Below are 19791 nucleotides of genomic sequence, written 5' to 3' on the forward strand. Positions count from 1 at the left end.
GATTAAACCGATTAAACTCTCACTGAATGAAGCAACGGTTGTAAAATAAATGTGTCAAGATGTTTTTTCTTTTTTATTATTATTGATTTGTTTTGTACATCTGTTTGACATATTGTTTTGGTTTTATTACGGTGTCACTGAGTTGGAGTCACGTTGATGTTTCATTGTTTTCTTTTATTTATTTACGTGAACCTTTCTCGTTAGACCTCGCCTCTATCTTCCTTTCAATCCCTCCATCTCCATCTTTTCTGAGGAATGACTCAGACGTCTTTCTGCCAGAGGCCTCAGGTAAAATGTGTGTTCATGAGACAGTGATCTCAATTAAAAAACCCCTTCGCACAACTCGAAGCATTCATCATCTCCTGTTTTGCATGTTATTTCTGTTATTTCTTTCTGCACGTGAACATTGTGTGAGATTCAGACCGACTTCTAGTTTTATTCTCCGGAAGTGTGTCCTTGTGCGTGTTGAATCCGGGTCATCGCTTTGCACATTTATTGCTGCAAAGAGGTTCGATTTTGGTTTAAAATAAGCATTTCTGTAAAAGTATTATACCTTACTAACTATGCAGAGTGTGCATGTGGTTTTAGGTTTGTGTGAGAGCAAGAAAAATATGTCGTAGTTGTAGACGCTAACTGAAGATGTAATAATATCTAACGTTATTATCTGGCAATCAGCAATGCAATGGGCATGATTTTGAAAAACAAGTTGAGAACATTATAATATATCCACGCAGGACAAATCGTTCACATTAATGCTTCATTGGTGTTAAAACAATGCTGCAGAACTTTTGGATTTGTCTGAAAATGTTTTTATGTTTTACGCTGCTTAACAAAACACACATATTTTAACCCCAGAAACCATTAATGTAAGTTGTGAGAGAGCCCCAGTCACCCTCCCACCTCACATGATAAACGGGTGTGTGAGAGCGTGCGCATGCAGATGCACTATTGTTGTGTCGCAATATTTGTTCATACATTTGAGGTATGATGGTGGTACAACGACGATATGTCGCTGCGCCCTGTTGCGGACGCGTTTTTTTGAATATGCTTTGTGTTGCCCGATGTCTGATCTGCATTTGTCATATTTATCGCCTCCTGTCGATCACATCGCCCCCTCCCCTCCTCCCCTCCTCCCCTCCTCCTCCCCCCTGTCAGCTGAGGCGGTGACACAACGGGAACGCCCTCCTCCCCTGGCAGAGAGCCAACAATCCAAAGATGTGTCCTCTTTCTCCTCGTCCACATCCTCTCCCTGGGACTCGCCAGAAACCCCCTTCCAAACACTCAAGCCCGAGCCAGCGAGGGCCCGCAGCGCCCCCATCACCCTGCCCACCGAGCCCATTGACCCCGTCAAAAGCCCGGCCGCCGCCAGCCCGCCGAAGAGCGGCAACGCCGTCTCCTCTGTGTCCTCGGTGTCCTGGTCCCAGAGCCAGTGGATCGCCTTCAGTGATAATTTGGCTCCGGCTCGCCGCCGGGGCTCGGAGCCTCCGGCGAAGAATCCCCAGGGGCCTCAGTCCGGCTCCGGCAGGTCGTGTTGCCTCCTCTCCGATGAGTCCGCCGAGGCCTTCTGCAAAGCGGCGGGCGGCGGAGGAGACGGCAACCCCTGTTTCTCTGGCGTCTTCTCTGGGATTACAGATAGGGCGATGGCAGCAGCTCCATCAAGCAAAATATTCAATGGTAACATTATTACTGATGCTAGAGACATGTTTTATGCCTGAGGTTTGGAGTTTTATATTTTTTTATTTTGTGCAAGTCTGTTTTGCTTTTTCTTGAGATAAATGCTTCTCTAACTCACTGCCTGGTTTGCAACATGTTTTGTCTGAGTTTATTTTGTTTTTTTTGGAATGTTTTACTCCTATTGTTGTTACCTGTTACAGTTTTGCTATTATGATTTTTAAACCACAGGTCCCTAATGCATGATGCGTCTTCTTTACTTCAGCACAGTGTGCACCCGGTTTGTTTGTACCCGATGCCGGTGCTGTTTACTGCCACTAACCAGTAAAACCTGCACGTGTTTCTCCGCGCAGTGCCAGTACCAAACCGACCGACGACCCCGCTGACAGCCGGGGGCCTGGTGCCCCCGCCCCGCCCCTCCTCCAGGCCCAAACTCCCCACCGGAAAACTCACAGGCATCAATGAGATTGTGAGCAATTGCAGTCGAAATCACCCGCAGAATACGTGCTCACGCAACACACGGCCACACTCGGCTAACGTCTGTGACTCGCTTCGCTCAGGTACGGCCGTTCAGCCCGCCCAAGACGTCCAACGCCAGCCCTCCTCCTGCTGCGCCTCTCGCCCGGGCGGAGAGCTCCTCCTCCTTGTCCTCGAATGCCTCGCTCAGCGCGGGCAACACCCCCACCGTTGGTAAGCCCCCCCCCCCTCCAGTGTCTTATTACAATAAATGTCTCCTTTTATATCAGCTCTTCACCAACTTGCCACACATCTTCCTTTTTTTTTTTTATCTCTGCAACACAATGTGCTGTGTTTCCTCCTCTGTCCCTCTTCCCTCCCTTCCTTCCTTCCTTCCTTCCTGGACTCCTCTGCTTACAGGAGCCGAGTACACCTTTGCTCTCCCCCTCTCCTCCCCAGAGCCAGAGCTGCTCTCCCTCTCACCTTTCTTTCTGCTCAGCCAAAGTGAGTGCGCCTTCTCCAAACTCCGGTATCCTCCTTTCCCCCCCACGGTCATCACCTCCACCCTGCATACATTTCACCGACGTCCTCATTGGGGCCCCGTTAGCGCTTCGTCTATCTCACATCGGCTTCGTCAGCTCAGGGCTCACCTGCCACAAACACATTTAGGACTTGCAACTGTGCTCGCCATCACCTCTCCCTCACATGTGTGTGTTCTCTGGCTCTGTTTATCTCCTCCTCTGCTTTTATGCCCGTTTTTAAATTTGGCGTAAAGAGGACGATGTGTTCGTAGCGAAGCTGCCTACCTTTGAGAAGCGGTGTGAAACACCAGCAGGTACGGGGGAAGCTCATACAAGAGGACTCTCCTCTGTGTTTAACTCAAACTAACAGCGGTCTGTTGGACGGGCTGGATGGACAACTGGTTTATCTTGCTTTGCAGTGATCTCGCTCTCTCTCTTGTTTGCTCTCCATATTCACCTTTTCAGCAGCATCAGCTCCTAACATTATAAGGATTGTATGGTCAAAATAATGGCGTCGTGAATGTCTTTTGTCGACTTTTATTTTAATATGCCGTCTGAGGTAATGCCTGCCTGTCTACTTATAATGTGAACTAAAGCAGATGTAAGCATGATCTACTCTTAAAAAAAAGCGGAGCATATTTTTCTTCATATGTAAGATAACAATGTACTGATTTGCAATGTGTGAATTGTCCGACGTCATTAAAATGCAATAATTCAGATATTCTAAATTAGGTAACGCCTCTTTGCACGATCGAGCCTCTGGACCAGCTGAGTCAACAGACCTCCAACTCTGTGCCTTTCTCGTTCTCAGGGACGTCTCGCGGCCCCAGCCCTGTGACCTTGGCATCCCTGGATGCTTTGCCCATTGCCGTGGCCTTCACAGAATCGGTTAATGCTTACTTCAAAGGAGCTGATCCCACTAAGTGAGTCTCACATGACCTCCTGCTGCTCGAAGGCCCCCCCCCCCCCCGACCATGGACCTGCACACATTTTTGTCCATATTTGAAACTGCAACACATATGACGTTATGAGAGACGCAGTTCGTGGCGTTGGCCTCGGCTCTTCGGTTGTGTGTGTGTGTGTGTGTGTGTGTGTGTGTGTGTGTGTGTGTGTGTGTGTGTGCGCGTGTGTCGCTCCCTCTCTCGCCCCTTGCATGTGTGGAATGTTTTTGCGTTGGTCTGACACCATTCTTTCAGAGTGGATAACCTACGCGGGGGCAGATTATAGTCTGGGGCCGAGAAAACATACAGCCGTTTATTGGTTAACTGCTGTTAAATTGCCGCTGTGCAAAAAGGCTTATTTTTGCAGGGATTAGTGAATGGAACATTTCATAAGCGATGCAGCGGAGACACGGTGCAAAGGTTGAGACCCGCTGTGGGCCGTTACCGCCGAGGCCAACCCCAACTGAATGGAGAAACTTGATTTATATCAGACTGTAAAAGAATACAGATGTACAGTATATTCAGAAAAGGGGGGAATGGAGACACCTGCAACCATAAGCCGGTGTGTTTCGATTCATAAAGGTGTCCAATGTAGCACTTTACTCAGTTTTAGTGGTAAAAAGATCAGTCGAGCAAACATTTTAATTAAGTTAGACTAATTGTTGAAGTCGGTCTCTGCTTCCAGCTTCTCAAATGTGATGATTTCATACTTGTCTCTACTGTTTATCATTGATTATGCAATGGAATATAATATATGGATGTTAAGAATACCCAATGCATATTATAAAATACCCAAAAAATAGAAAAACACAGTGCAGATAGGAGGGTTTTCCCCACTTTCCCTGGATCATTTTGCAGAGAGGAGGTTTTTCACTTTATCCATCAATATTTCGGACTGTTGGTCAAACAAAACAAGTGAACTGAAGACATAAAACTAAGGCGTTTCACAGTTTTTTGACATTTGATTAAAGCTTTCCTTTTGGGGGTCCCTGTGGACTGAAGTGGTCGTGTTTCTGAGCACCAGAGTCCCTTTTTAGAAAACCACTCATGTCCTGGTTCTGGATCTCTCCCCCGCCGCCCTTCCTTCATAACCAGTTAAAAACTAACTTGAACAAAACCATTATCGAAGTCATAATTCCTAACACTCCTCAGGTGCATCGTGAAGATCACGGGAGACATGACCCTTTCGTTCCCCATGGGCATCATCAAGGTGTTCACCACCAACCCCTCCCCGGCCGTGCTCACCTTCAAGCTGAAGAACACCAGCCGGTTGGAGCAGATTTTGCCCAACCAACAGCTGCTGTACAGGTGAGCCGTCCGGAGCCGAGTTACACAACGGGCTGCCTCCCCGAGTGCAAAAGGGCTTCGCAGAGACGATGAGTTGATAACTTGTCGGGGGGGGGGGGGGGGGGGGGTGTTAAATGAAAGCGGGATATTATGGAGGCGTTAATTCGGAGGGGGGGTGAGAATGGAGGAAATGTCGTCTGCGTCAGTTGGAGGAAAATTCAATTAGTAATCTGACATAAAACCATCGTTAGGCTGTCTGGGAAGTATTTTCCACCAGACTTTTTAACGGCCAGGTTCCCAGCAGCCCGTGTCTCTTCTGAAATGCATAACGCCCTGCAGAGAGCAGAGAGCAGCACACCTCATATAACATCTGTTTCATTTATCATGTCGCCTCTCACCTCTTTAGTCTCAGTCGAAGCTGTTTAATGTAGATTTGACCTCACGGGCAGCGGTGCGAGTTTCAAATGCGCTTTTTTGAAACAACGACTTTTTTTTATAAAACAAATTATATTTGACGATTATATATATTATATTATATATTCTTTTCTCTCCCTCTCTGTTATCCCAAGACCACACGGTTGGACTAATTGAATCAAATGGAATTCATGATTTAGTAGCTGGTTTGGATATAACAGGGTCATTTTTTCCAAGCTATTGGAGCTTTGCACACAAAGCCAGGAAGAAGCAATGAATAATTGAGCCTCTGATTATTCCTTGTGTATGTGTATGTGCATGTGTGTGTGTGTGTGTGTGTGTGTGTCTTCCTGCTGTTTTTACTTTCTATCTAGTGATCCTTCCCAAAGTGACTCAAATTCCAAGGACTTCTGGTTCAACATGCAAGCGCTGACGTCCTACCTCAGGAAATCTTCAGATCAGAATCCTACAGCTTCCTATTATAATGTGGACGTCCTAAAATACCAGGTCAGTCGAGTCGAGAACAATAATCCAGATAAAATAACTGGAGGCAAAGAAAAAAAAAAAAAGGTTCAAAAATAGTTTGAACCTTGTAGTCTTTTCCTGCCACACACATCCTCACAATCTTTGGAATTAATTCGTGGTCACTAACTGGCTTCAGAATTGAGTTTACTACTTCTAAAACCGTGCTGTAGTCTGGATTAAACCTCAGCTAAATGCTGAACGCCTGCAGCCTCACACGCGAAATGCCACCGCTGGATGACATCATCTTTTAAAACAAACCCCACAAAGGCTGGTTTTATAGCTTCAAACTTGCTTATTTACATTATTACATGAGTTTGTGTTAAAGTCATTGTGCATATGAAATAATGTTGTGAAAGCTTCACCAATAAAAATCCAAGTAGTCAGCACAATCATCACAATGCGACAAACTCATTGTAGTGTTTTTAGTTTTTATTTTTTTTGCACGACAACACAAACACAACAACAACTAAAAAGAAGCAAGTGAAATAAATAAATAAAATATCTCGGAGCTTATCGGAGGAATCTCACCTCAATGAACATTGTAAGCAAATACAAAAATCTTATATTATATATATAATATTGAAATGAATAGTGAATTTACTTCAATATGATGCATGCTGAGAGGTGTTGCTGCTGTCCTCTAATCAGCAGGTTGTTCCCAGTTGAGAGTCTATAATAATCTGTATATGTATGATGCAGTTTGCCTTTTGTGAACCAGTCAAGAGTTTCTGATCCTACGCATCTGTCACTAAGACTTGAATGTATCAATGATGTTTATTTATGAATGATTTCTATATTTAGATCCTCAGCCCCAAAGTAAGTAGGGGTTCCCAAACCACTAAAGGCCTGCCTCCCAGCAACCAGCCCCGCTGAGTTTTAGTTCACGTGTAACAAGAAAATCTATAAATGTAATGAAATATAAGCTCATCAGCAGGTTTAAACAAGCAATCTGTGAATTGGCTTTTTGGTTGATGGAAGAATAATGGGTCTATGGAGGAACATAGTAGTTATTTTATAACTACAACAAAGACGTTGAGCTTCTCAGCTGGGATCCAGACTTCTAGTCTCACTGTGTTCCAACCCGCTGTGCTCAGGTGCAGTCCGATGGGATCCACTCCACTCCCCTCAACCTGGCCGTGTACTGGAAGTGTGCGGCGAGCACGTCCGACCTGCGGGTGGACTACCGCTACAACCCGGAGTCCATGGTCTCGCCCGGTCCGCTGTCCAACGTCCAGATCTTAGTGCCCGTCGACGGAGAGGTCACCAACATGCAGTCGCTGCCCAACTCCAACTGGTAAAGGAAACGTGGCGCTCGTTGGACTTCAGCACGAGTCCTCTTATAGTTCAACGGGAGACGCTTATTTCTTTCTCTTATTTTAGGAACCCGGAGCAGAATAAGTGCCTGTGGAAGCTCAGCGACATCTCCGAAAAGTCTGACAATGAAGGTAAATCGTCTTCTTCTCTTCATGTACGTTTATTCTAGTTTTTCTAGTAAGAATGAGCATAACGTTTTCTTATTGCTGCCGACTGTTTTACAAAAAAAAGAAAGAAAACCATGACGAAGATGAGTTTGTCTTTTAACTATGCGGCGCAGTCATTTATATCTACGAATATACACTCGTACGTATCCCACGAACTCACAAACACAGGAACCTGCAGGAGAGGGGCGCGAGAGCTCCGTCACCCAGGAGGCCCCGCGTGAAACGAGAAGTCAATGTAGATTTAGTTTGTCACAAAAATAATATCTAGAATAGACAGTTTTCAGAAGCGTTGTCTGAGGACACGTTGAGGACAAGTGCAGCAAAGGACTCCTCGTCTACGTCGATGTGAGTTCTGGTTTGCAACCACATTCAACGCCCCTGCGGCCAAGTGAGTGCATTTGTTTGTGTTTGCCGCGCAGGCGCCGGGTCCCTGAGGGCCAAGTTTGAACTGTCGGATGGACCGTCCAACCCCACCACCCTGGCAGTGCAGTTCATGAGTGAGGGGAGCACCCTGTCAGGAGTGGACATGGAGCTGCAGGGGCCCGGATACAGACTCTCTCTCAACAAGAAGAGATTTGCCACAGGTAGGGATCACCCACGCGACCCCAGTCGATCACATTCAACTGCTTCGAACGCCTCATAACTGCACGCCCGTTGTTTCTGTTGCGCAGGACGCTACATGGCAGACTGCTGAGGTCACCGGCCACTCTGGTTCTCCAGAGAAACACAAAGACAAGACTTCCCGAGCCTCTGGATCCATCTGAGCTTTGGCGAGAAATCTCACTACAATAAAACAGCACTGAGTATTGAACACTGTTAAAGAAAAAGAAAAGAAGACTAAAGATGAGCTTTCAGGAAACGTGTAGATATGAAATCTGATAATGCTTTCTGATCAATTCACTTTTGTATAGTCCGAAACAATTTATGGATTAGATATAAATCTATATTGTATTTGAAATCACAAAGAAAAAAAGTGCACTAACAATCTTTCAGACGCTCTTCTTCCTCTTTATATTCGTCTCTCAAGAGCTTTTAAGGAATATAAAACAAACCCGTGTCCATGTGGAAAAGAGGAAAAAAAGCTTCCTTCCTCTGAACTGTAAATATTAGCACCGATCATTCTGCTCAACCAGCTCAACACTCAAATCAGTTTTGTTTACTGATCTTTTCCTGCTCAACATTTGTCTTTTTTTCTGCACGTGCAATGAAGCAATGACGGTAGAATCTGTCTGAAACAGAGCTCACACACTTATGGCACAAGATGGATCTCTTAAAATCACGTCGAAGTGCTTTCAAACTATATGCCTCCTCTTATACCGCGGATCAACAGGCAACACGAGTGCATCGATGTTTTATCCAAATGTGGGTTTCAAAGATTTAAGCAACATTTCTCTGTGGTCAAATATATGGGGTGTTTTTAAAAAATATTTTTAACAATCTCCCTGATTGGGGGTCTGTGATCCGTGGGGTCTTTTTTTCTTCTTTTTTTTTTTAATTCCCCTCTCAGTCATGGCTTGTACTTGTAAAGTGTTTAAGCCTTCTTTTTTTTCTTTTTTTTTATACTTTATGAAAGAAATCTCTGCTATCTTGACTGTAAAAACGTTGTAAAATGTTTAGCTGCTTAAAAAAGAAAAGAAAAAAAGAATCAAGTAACACCACCAAAAATTAACCTGCAGCTTGTTTTTGTAAAACTGGCAGTGTTTTTTTTTTTTTTAAATCACACTTTTGTGCCACTTTTAATAGAAAAAATGTGCCTGAATCAAACTTTTTTTTTAAAATGTTATTCTACAGCACAGTTATTACAAATAGCACCAACAAAATGCCAGTTTTTTTACTCCTTTTTATCTGGATGTTGAAGGGAAAACGTCTCCTCTTTTTAAAAACCCGACCGTCTTCCAAAAAAATGAATGAGTCACGTTTGCCTTCTGCGATAGAGTCCGACCACCGGACTCTTTTTCTATCTCGTCTCTTTTCTACCCGACGCCCGTCGGTGGACCTGAACCTCTCATTCACTTTTCCAGTGAGCAAGTAGCACAACGAGGCCCAACCAGTGATGGGAATATGCCTTATATGCTGAGTAATCCAGTGTTGTTGACTGTCTGTGAGATATCGTGACACAGTGCGGTAGATCACCTTCCTGCCCCCCGCCTCTCACCCAGTGCATGCTGGGATAAGCCTCATGCAACTATCAGCAGCCGTAGAGAACGGACGGATAATTGCCCCGTTTGTACTCTCGGTGCTTCATTCTAGTCTTTTACTAATGAAGGCTGCTGCTGTAGGAGCTGTCATACTTCTTGACGGAGTAGTTTTATGTTCTTGTTGTTGTTGTTGTTGTTTTTTTACCCATTGACCTCAACCGTGTAATGATCCTTTTCAAATTGGTTAACTGATGCTGTGATGTTTCAGACACAGGCCAAATGACCTCTCAGATAAGATTTAAAGAAAATTAACTTTTCACATCAGGCTTATTTTTTACTGTACGCTGTGCTACAGAGAAAGACTTAGTTTTTAAGTGTGTGGTCTCCAGGTGATTTAAAACTCATATCCATACTTGATTCATTGGTGTCTCACGTGATCTTTTTTATCTGATTTCATTCATCATATCTTCCTCGGGGGAGGGATTGTCTCCCATTTGTAATGTTTTATATAATTCCGGTTTCAGATTTTGACAATAATAGAGAGGCAAACATTAACCTCAAATGGACGATGGAATTATCCATTTGAGTTGAGTTTGCTAAACCCTAAATTTTGTATCTCGCTCTGGACTTTAAATCAGCCAAATCTTTAAAAGGTATTTTGAAATGAATGAGTTTACATGAAATCTTAAAAATTGTACAGTTAGAAATCGGCATGTCACTTTGTGTTTTTTCTCTTAATTAATTATGTCAGTTGGTAGTTTTAGTCAGATGAGACGAATGCATATAAAAAAAAAGAAGAGTTCACAGATTCAGTAATCGTGTTCAGTATTAGCAAGCTGGTTCTTGCTGTCTCTAAAAAAACTTACAAAATTAACTTCCAAGGTTCCTTTTTTTTTTGTCACTTTCACTTCCTTTATATGTTGTATTGAACAGAGTTTAAAGAGTGCAAAATTATGTAAATGATCCTCATAAATTGTACATTTTTACCAATATCTCAGCCACTTTTTGTCTCTACTTTATGATTTTTTCATTGTGCCTGTATTAAATGTGTAATATATGAATATATACAAATATATTAAAATGACTAAGCGTGTTTCGTGTGGTTTATTTTTTCGTCGCATCGTGAGGATACAGTGAGAGATGTCATACAATACAATATACAATGCGTCATCTTATTCATGGTCCCCAGAGATGGAGCCTGGTGACCTGGCCCCTCCTCTATCGTCACCAGCATCATCCAGTGAAGTAGCTCAATGTCTACTAGTTGGATGAGCAAATTCAAGATCATTTTTATTTTTGGAGCATTATTGCTTTTATTGGACAGGAAACGGGGGTAAAGACATTGAAGCAAAGTCGTTTGATGGAACTTATGGTAACTTATTTCTTCTGGCGTGCAAAGTTCAGTTGGTCCAATACTTTTAAACTTTTACTTTTATGACCGAACAAATGTCAATCCCCCTCAGCCTCGGTTGTGTCTCGTCTTTCGTGCTAATTAGCAAATGTTAGCATGCTAACATGCTAAATAATGTGCTGAGCGTGCTAAACCTAAACATATTTGCATTTTTCACTGTGTGACCTTTTAGTAATGTAGATCCAAAGAATGAGTAGCAATACGCATGCTGCTTGAGCAAGTAACATGAGTTATAGATTGTTAATCAATGTCAGATTGGGCATTTCAACTGTTAACAATATTTAAAAAAAGGAAAGCCAATATAGGCCACCGTCGCTTGAGCTTAGAAATAGGAAATCTCCACTATATGAGCTTTTGAGATTATTGTATAGAGTTCGCCACAGTACAGTTTGTGTGTCTCAAAGCAACAAAAATTACATTTTAGAGACTCAACAGCAACAAATCTGCTAAAACTTGTTTAAGCACTTTATTCCTGCTGTTTCCCTGGTGTGTTTTTTGGTTAAAAAAAAAATTGTTCTCAGCAGAAAGAAAGAGACATTTATAACATGACCTGAATTGATAGATCTTATAGCACTCACGTATAGAGAGGAACTGGCCCTTTAAATCTCCCCCATCCACTAAATATGTAGACTTTGCTGATGACAAGTTGCACTACTACCAGAGGAATGCAGTAAATCTGTTATTTCTAAATGACCATAATCCATAAATGCGGGACGATGGGGCATGAAAACAAAGCTCGAAGACACCAGCACACATGTGTTACTAATATGCTGTTTGCACTGCGAGGACCTCATGCGGCGCTTTGCTGAGGAGGATGTACGCATGGCCGCGCGTACGCGCTCAGCACTACATCAACACCTTGTGCATATTTACACACTCGGTCAAGCTCGGCCTGAAGACCTCCTCCTCACCGTCCGAGCAGCCTTTTCACAGCCACATGTGGGGGCCATCGGTGTGTTGACTCTACTTCTCCCCGTCCGCCTCACTCAGACGAAGAGGAAGAGATCTTAGGGTCTCTTGTGTGCGATGTTATTCTCCGACAGGCCGAAGTGAGATATGCCGGCTGAAGTCGGATCCAAAAATGGTGTCGGCCCTCGTGGAGACGTTTGTGTGTATTTTCTTTATACAACTCGGAGTTGGAGTTAGATTAGAAGATTGACAGCCAAGGCCAGATTGACTGTAGATGTGGAAGCAGATAGGCCTGACTCAGTTTTTAAGAGTCTGCCTACGAGCACCTCTAAAGCTCACCAATGAACAGATTACAGACTGGTTTGATCAGTTCATACAAAATGCAAAATGTTTGTGCTGCTAATCGATCTGGGAACCAGGCGGCAACCTCCGGTTCGGAAAAGTGAAGCCGATGTGGAAGTGTCTCAAAGTTGCATTCTTTAGAATGGCCAGCAGGGGGCGACTCCTCTGGTTGCAAAGAATAAGTCTGATTGTATAGAAGTCTATGAGAAAATTACTCAACTTCTCACTTGATTTATTACCTCAGTAAACATGAATTCATAGTCTGAATGCAGCACTAGAGCTCACGTTATATCCTGTTTGAACAAGTGAAAAAATAACACGCTACTTTCTCTTGCTGCTTTGTAAACTTTGTTTTTAAAAAGGTGCTATTTAATTATAGTTATTGTTATTAATATTAAGCTGAGGTGGGACTTTGCAGGGCACGGTGTATCTACACGGGTCGGTGTGCAACCTCAGAGTGACGGCAACCCTCCAGGAAGTCATGGCTCCCAGCAAAGAAATAGTTCTGCACATCATCTCTGGTAAAAAAGATAAGATCGACACCGCTCAACAATCTTCTCTTAAAACTAAAACCACAGAGTATTTTCCAAAATGTCGAACTATTAAAAGGTGCATTGTGCAGGATTTGGCAACACCACGGTGGCTGGCGTGAAAGCGTGACTGGCCCTTCTTAGAGCCAGTGTTTGGTTTTGTCCCTTCTGGGCTACCGTAGAAACATGGTGGACTTTGTATGTAGATATAAAAAGGCTCATTTTAAGCTCATGAAAACACAACCAATCTTAGTTTTAAGGTGAGTTTACACTAAAGAAAACATACTCCATTTCTGCCAATAGATGATGCACATTGTGGGGGGGATTGGGGGTTCTGGGATGGTCGGGCCGCCCGTGTCTGGTATCGATTGAGGGAGTCTGAGCGTCAGAATCATCTCCGTGAAACAGTCGGAGCAGAGGGAGTATCAAGTCTTTGTTGTCCACCAGCACAGTGGTGTTTGTCCAAAGGCCCACTGGAGCCATAGAGTTGAGTTATTCTACAATCCAGAGAGCGAGCCCCACATCAGTAACGTCCATGGACAATTTAGAATTGATGTGCCCATTTGATCTCCCTCTTCGGCCGCGAGGAAAACCATCTGAACAAACACGGATGGTGTAAGTTTATTGCATTAATGTGGATTCCTCTCCTCCGCTACTCCTGTTCACTCCAAAACCCAGACGACCTCTTTAGAATAACTCAAACCCAGAACATGTCAGACTCACATCCAACGGCATCTGTCACATTTTCCACTCAAGCAAGCTGAACGCCTTCAACCGTTTCCTTCTGGCAATAAAAGCATGAACACAATTCACTTATGTATTTATTTTTTTAAACTGACAAGGAATTTATCTCTCCAAAAGGACGTCTTCATCCTACTGAAAATGTGTGTTTTTGCCTTTTTTTGACTGTGGCTCTAGAGATAGATGTGGAAAAACAGCTGTTGGCTGACAATAATTGGCTCAAAAACAACAAAAGAAATACTTGCACATTTTCATCTCGTTCCCAGTCGTCCCCTTTTTTTTTCGACACAGCATCGCGGGGTAAGCGCAGCTGTACTTGATCAAATTAATTAAAAGGTCCCATTCTGTTTAGTGTGCCACGGCCATCATTCCAGTGAGTCAAGCATACACAACGCCATGGTCCTGGCCCAGCGAAATGGAACGGGACCAGAATTATTGTGTTGTTGTTTAACGTGCATTGACATGCAAAATGGTTGTTGGTGTCACATGTCATCACAGGCTACGTGTGTCTTTTGTGGTCGGAAAAACATTGACGTGTATCTATGAATATGTGTCCGGACTATAAAAACACACCTTAAAAGAACAGGGCTTTTTTTTTTTCTTTCTTTATTCTTCTATAAACTGATTGAACTAGAAATTGGAACACGACAATAATCGAGCCTCCGTCTGTCAATGCACATTGACGTTTTCCCACGCTGTCATTTAAACAGAGCGTCATTTTGCACTTCCCTTCACTCCTCTGCTCCTCCTGCACAGTCGAGGCGCTGCGTCGGGAGGTCGGTAAGGCCTGCGGTGAGGTAAACAGGTCAGACAGAAATAGAAAAAAAACAACTTGAACTGTTGTGATTTCCCCTGTTTTTCTACACCGCTGCTAGAAGAGTGAAATGGTTCACTGGGAGTGATATTCGGACCCAGTGAGGAGACACTCGGAGTCCCATCCACTGGCAGACTCCTCTGCCTTGGCAGCCCTGGGGAGAGGGAGTGGGCCCTTCCGTGCCATGTTCACAGAGGCATGTCACAGGCTATTTGTCATGGTAAGCGTGTGTGTGTGTGTGTGTGTGTGTGTGTGTTTGGGGGAGGGGATCACTGAGAAACGGTCACGTCTTAATTCCTCCGGTGATCCTTTGGCCCTTCGTTATTGGCCCAGCACAATTGCCAGTGAAACTGGATTTCTTACCGGCAGATATGAACACAAGTTCTTGATATTTGAGCTTAAGATACATAGAATATAGAGGGAACATATTCATCGTCTTGGCTTGAAATGGCTTTACAATCTGCTCGTTATATGACATTATCATTTTCACAGAGATCTATGATTCGCTGGAGAAAAAAATGAAAAAACTTGAAAGAGGCAGAAAATGGAAGAAACCTCAGAAAAGGGAACATTTGTAATTTCTTCCATGGGAACTGAATGCAGATACCAATAGCAAAATGATCGTGTGTCCATTCTTAATCATTCAATTTGGTAGATTGCAAACACATATGAAGAATATGAATCACAAAGGACATTGCTGCCAAAAACAGGAGAGAGTTAGGAGCTGGGATCCTCCGAGTCTGTCGGCATGCTTATCCTTTTAAATTGCGACATCGATGAAGTGGCATCGTTTTTTAATTTACTGGATATTTGACACGTAGCTCCTCTGAGACTATTTCTGGTAAACAAAAAAGAAGAGGAAAAAAAAGAGAGACAGTAGACGTTGTTGTGAAGATGTTGGAGAGTCGTGAAGCATGAGCCCAGGGGATCAATACACTCCGGCGTGAGTCAACAGGAGACACACACACACACACACACACACACACGCACGCACACACACACACACACACACACACACAGAACTCCTCTTCCGTCCGGAGGGGAAATGTTCGGTCCATAAATATTTGAAGTTTGCTAATTGAAAGAATCTGCGCATGCAGCTTCGATTCTGGGGGGTTCTTTAAACACTGCACTCGTATGGATTCTTTGTGTAGGTATCTGTTCCTTTGTTCATTAATGCCAAGTGAAATGAGCTGAGGCCTCGGTAAACATGAAGACGGACGGGCACACACATGCAAGGACGCAGAGACACACACACACACACACACACACACAGGTTGGGTTTGATCAGGACGCTGGCACCGTGTGTTTTGAACGTTGCTCGTTTCCCCTCTTGTGTGCACGACCTCGCTCTCCGATCGGCGGGCTGGTTACACGCCATGCAAGATGTGCACGGGGAAGAGCACACTGCTATGGAATTCAGCTGAAAAACATGTTTGCATGTCACCGTGTTTGCATTTCGGAATAAATTATGCATGAACATGGGTTTTATTTTTTAAACTGCAGCACACACACACACACACACACACACACACACACAGCTCTGCTGCAGCCTGTGGAGGACAGACACCTTTGTCACACAGCAATTAAAGGAGAATTAAACTAATGGAGAGTAAGGCGTGCCATACGGTGTGTGTGTGTGTGTGTGTGTGTGTGTGTGTGTGCGTTTCACTTTGTGTGCAGCCCATTTGGCCTCTGACTGTGACAAGTACAGCGTGATGTGTTTTTAAGCCCCATCCACTTAACAGGCGAAGACCGATTGTTCAAACTAACATCATCTACTGATGAGTTATGCATAGCGGCGCAGATGGGAGAAACTTGTCTGTGTGATGAAATGTGACAAGGTGGATGTGGGGATCACGTTCAATGCGTGCAGGACCCCCCCCCCCCCCCTTTTTTCTTGCGATTTTCCTGCATCTCAGACGGACCTTAAACACACCGAATCTCCTCTCATGGTCACATAGGGTTCATTGGATATATAGTTCCAATCATTTGACTGCATGCATATGTTTAATCGTGTCGGGACCATGTTTGTGACATTACAAATCGTGCCATGATTTGTTCAGGCAGACATTTCTGCCATAATCTGCCCCCCCCCACCCCGCCCCAAATTCACCAACCCAGCACCGCTCTGTGCCTTGAAGAGTAATCTGGTTGTCCACGTGGGTTCCTTCACACACGCCCAAGAGGAGAGGTTGCCGTTGGAACGTGGTGGCCCTCCTCCGCCATGTTCACTAGCGCGAGTCCAGTGCAGGTCAGGTTAACCTGTAACGTTGTCCTCTGGGCTGGTGAGTTCCTCAGTGTTCGTTCACTCTGACGTCACTGTGAGCGGCTCGAGGGGCCTCGTGGACCGAAGGTGGACCATGTACTCACATGGTGGCGCGAAGGCCCGCGATGGAGGCCGACAGAGCCAACCGGTTTGCTGGATGATGAGAACATCCTGCTGTTCTCCGGGCTGTTCCTAACCCTCGTGGGCGTCACCTTCATTGGGCTGGCACCACGACCCAGCTGCTGGGCCCCCGTCCTGATCTCCGGGCGGAGGCTCCTTCGTGCTCACCAGTGTCTGCAGGTTTGGGACCATCTGGCCCGGCAGAGAGCGGGACAAAGAAGTGCTCGTGGGTGCCTGCGATGGAACTTCAACGGGACATTCTTTCACGTTAAGTGCCATTAATCGTCCGACCGTGTTTTAATACGACGCCACAGCGATGGTGTGCTTCCCACCTCGGTACAACTTTATAACCGAGGAAGTGCCTCAAGCCGGTGGGTTCCAGCCTGGCGGTCCCGTGAATGGCGTCCTCCGTACAACGCCGTGCAGGAGAAGAAGAAACAGAACCCGGAAGAAGCAGGTAGGGAACATCGCTCCGGGGGTTTCTTCCTCATGCCCAGGACAGGGTACACGCACGAGAGAGCTAATCTTCAGTCAGATTGGAGTGCGTTTAGAAGCTCATTAAACCAGAGCGTGCACAGAGTTCATTTCTTATTAACCACATTATCACTATCCAAAGCGTTTCTGGTCCTCAAAACTCTCTCAGACAAGTATGGAGCATTAATTAACTGTTCTTTGCAATGTGACTCTGACAAAGTAACACAATTAAACTGTTGGATTAAGAAGGGGGGGGGGGGGAATAGATAATCACTGTAACACTCTCTTTGGCTTTTCATAAATATATAATAAGTCTCGTGTCAGTGAAATGAGGATCCCCAACGTATCATCGAAAGCATGGGTTTAAACTTCACTGCAGTCTTTCTAGCTGAGTGGTATCATCAAGATACCGTGAAGAGTCAACAATATAATGTCACATCAAAAGGCATTTCATAACGCCTAACTCTAACTATATCACAAACTATAACTTTTAGTACAACATATTTCCGCACCTGTTCCTAAACCCTGTTCTGGGGAAACACAACACTGTGTTATTGTCAAAAAACAAAAAAAGTTTCTTTCCACAAATTGCAACCCCCCACACACATTTATTTTAAATCCAATCAAATACCCTCGGACGGACACAAAGCTGCATTCCATTAGCGTAAAGTTTCATTTTTCTTTTATTGTTTCTAGACGATTGCTCCCAGCAGGTTTCCAGGAAAGTAATTCACTTTAATAAAAGCAGACAGCAGGAATAATACAGTTAACCTAGGATAACTATAAACTGCTGCCCTGATCATATGAACACATGCTCTGCTCACCAGCTCTCACTTATGTTGTCACAACTCCTGACCTGTTTCGCTCTGTTTCCACTGGTTCATGCCAAATAGAGGAACCATCAGGGGGAGAAATTGCTGAACCTCCAGTGTTTTCCTTTTAAAAAAAAAAGGCAATCGGCTTCCTAAGGTGCACTTTAAATGACCAATTGGGCCTTGCACATTAGGATATTAGCCAGCTCTTATCTTAAATCCACTCTAACATGTCGTGTAATTCCTCTCAGGATCGAGAAGACTAATGCGAGAGGATGTGGAGACGAGAGCGACGCTGCCTGTTCTCCTCCACCTGCTCTGAAGACATCCACCCTTCAATGAATGTGCTCAAGAGGGATTTGATCAAAACCTCAACGTCCCTGTTTCATTCCACGGGAACAGGTTTTTAAGTGTTTTTAAAGGTTAAAGTTTAACGTTCCTCTCAGTTATCATGTACGGTTACCGTCACGATTATGCACGCAGTCATAAGATCCACTAAGATGAAGCTTAAAATGAGATTTATGGACAAACACAGCTCAATCTGAGGGCTCTAATGTTCTGGAAACTTTGAGGTAAAACATTTATATTCAGCATTAGAAAAAAACACATATTTATGGGGTGCTTGTTGTCTCTTTATAGATGTAGAAACCGCTGTACAGTACACTATTGAAACAAACATGGGGACAATTTAAGAAACATACTTTTATGCTGGGAGAAAAATTTAAATCAAAACAGGAAAAGGTCATAATGGTCATTTACCATTTAGTTGCCATTGTTCTCATATGTGTGTGTGGCGTTTAAAGACCATGAAAGCCAATGGAAGATTACCGCAACATGAGCAAATTTCTAAATAATTCAAAAATAAAAAATAATAATAATAATAAAGTCAGTAATCCAACTCAAGTGTTCTTCCTCTTTTCTTCCTGCAGGATCATCCAGCTGCATAAACTAGTTTGCTGAGGCGTTCAATGTCTGTTGCGTTTGCAGGGTAAACACAAGTGTTTGTGCACCACACGGGGGCAGAAACACGGAGGAAACCAAGTCACCTTTAATCACCGGGTCAGGTGTTTTTTACCCACTATTGTTATGGCATAACAACCTAACAATAGGTGGGATGTTAATGATAATATTACCCCTCCAAAATATTGTAACAAATAAATAAAACAATAGTTGCTTCATTAAATCATCATTTACTTATTACTGCCGTTTCTTAGAATCAATTTGGGATCGTTGATTAACATCGAAACTAACTTTTATTCTCCTGTTTTATTCATATTTGTTTTTATTTATTTTGTTAAATATAAAACAACTTATTTAAGCCATCACCTTGAATCGCCTTTTTTTTAAAATGTTAAATCGCTTTCCCCAAACAATCTTCGTTAATAATTAATCAACTAATTGACGTCTTCGTTTCGTACTTTTATTTCTGAAGTAACAGTCTGCGGATGGAAATCTCGATTTGGACACGAAGATGAAATAAAATCAACAATAAATTAGGATAAATAAGTAAATTCATGACTAGTTTAAAGATAAAGCACAGAAAGACGTATGCAGCTCCATAATGTTCCCTACAGCCGGACCATGTCGACGAACAGTCAACCTATGAATGTATTGATATTTTATTTACTTTGATAACATTATTTATTACTTCAATTGTAATTCAAACGGGGGTAGTTTCACTTTATTTGTTTATTTGGCAATAACATTTTCAGTTCCTTTTATTCTTTAATTCTGTTCTCGAGATGATGATTAAAAGTCCAATATATATATATATATATATATATATATATATATATATATATATATATATATATTCAGTTGAGGGGAAGACATTTTTTGCATTTGTGACTATATTTTGCATGAAGAGCTCGTGGTCTGTGTTGTTGTTGTTGTTGTTGTTGTTGTTGTTATTGACAAACTGATTCTCAGCAACAG

The 19791-nt window shown here is 43.4% G+C and overlaps 1 protein-coding gene across 5 annotated transcripts in view; it reads left to right on the plus strand.

Annotated features, from left to right (window-relative positions):
- The window catches only part of fcho2 (FCH and mu domain containing endocytic adaptor 2), a 37178-nt gene extending 26651 nt beyond the window's left edge, over positions 1-10527 (plus strand). For 2 of the 5 annotated variants that reach the window (XM_034547417.1, XM_034547418.1), the window contains 11 exons: positions 1156-1674; positions 2025-2140; positions 2232-2361; positions 2548-2631; positions 3460-3571; positions 4742-4897; positions 5665-5797; positions 6910-7109; positions 7196-7260; positions 7716-7880; positions 7968-10527. In XM_034547417.1, coding sequence (XP_034403308.1) covers positions 1156-1674; positions 2025-2140; positions 2232-2361; positions 2548-2631; positions 3460-3571; positions 4742-4897; positions 5665-5797; positions 6910-7109; positions 7196-7260; positions 7716-7880; positions 7968-7990 — 1703 coding nt within the window. In that variant the 3' untranslated portion in view covers positions 7991-10527. The remainder of the gene's footprint in view (positions 1-1155; positions 1675-2024; positions 2141-2231; positions 2362-2547; positions 2632-3459; positions 3572-4741; positions 4898-5664; positions 5798-6909; positions 7110-7195; positions 7261-7715; positions 7881-7967) is intronic. The other 3 variants (XM_034547420.1, XM_034547421.1, XM_034547422.1) reach the window with 3 other exon arrangements.
- Positions 10528-19791: the final 9264 nt, after the last annotated feature.

This window comes from Cyclopterus lumpus, chromosome 12 (assembly GCF_009769545.1).
Source record: "Cyclopterus lumpus isolate fCycLum1 chromosome 12, fCycLum1.pri, whole genome shotgun sequence".
Classification (NCBI taxonomy): Eukaryota; Metazoa; Chordata; class Actinopteri; order Perciformes; family Cyclopteridae; genus Cyclopterus; species Cyclopterus lumpus.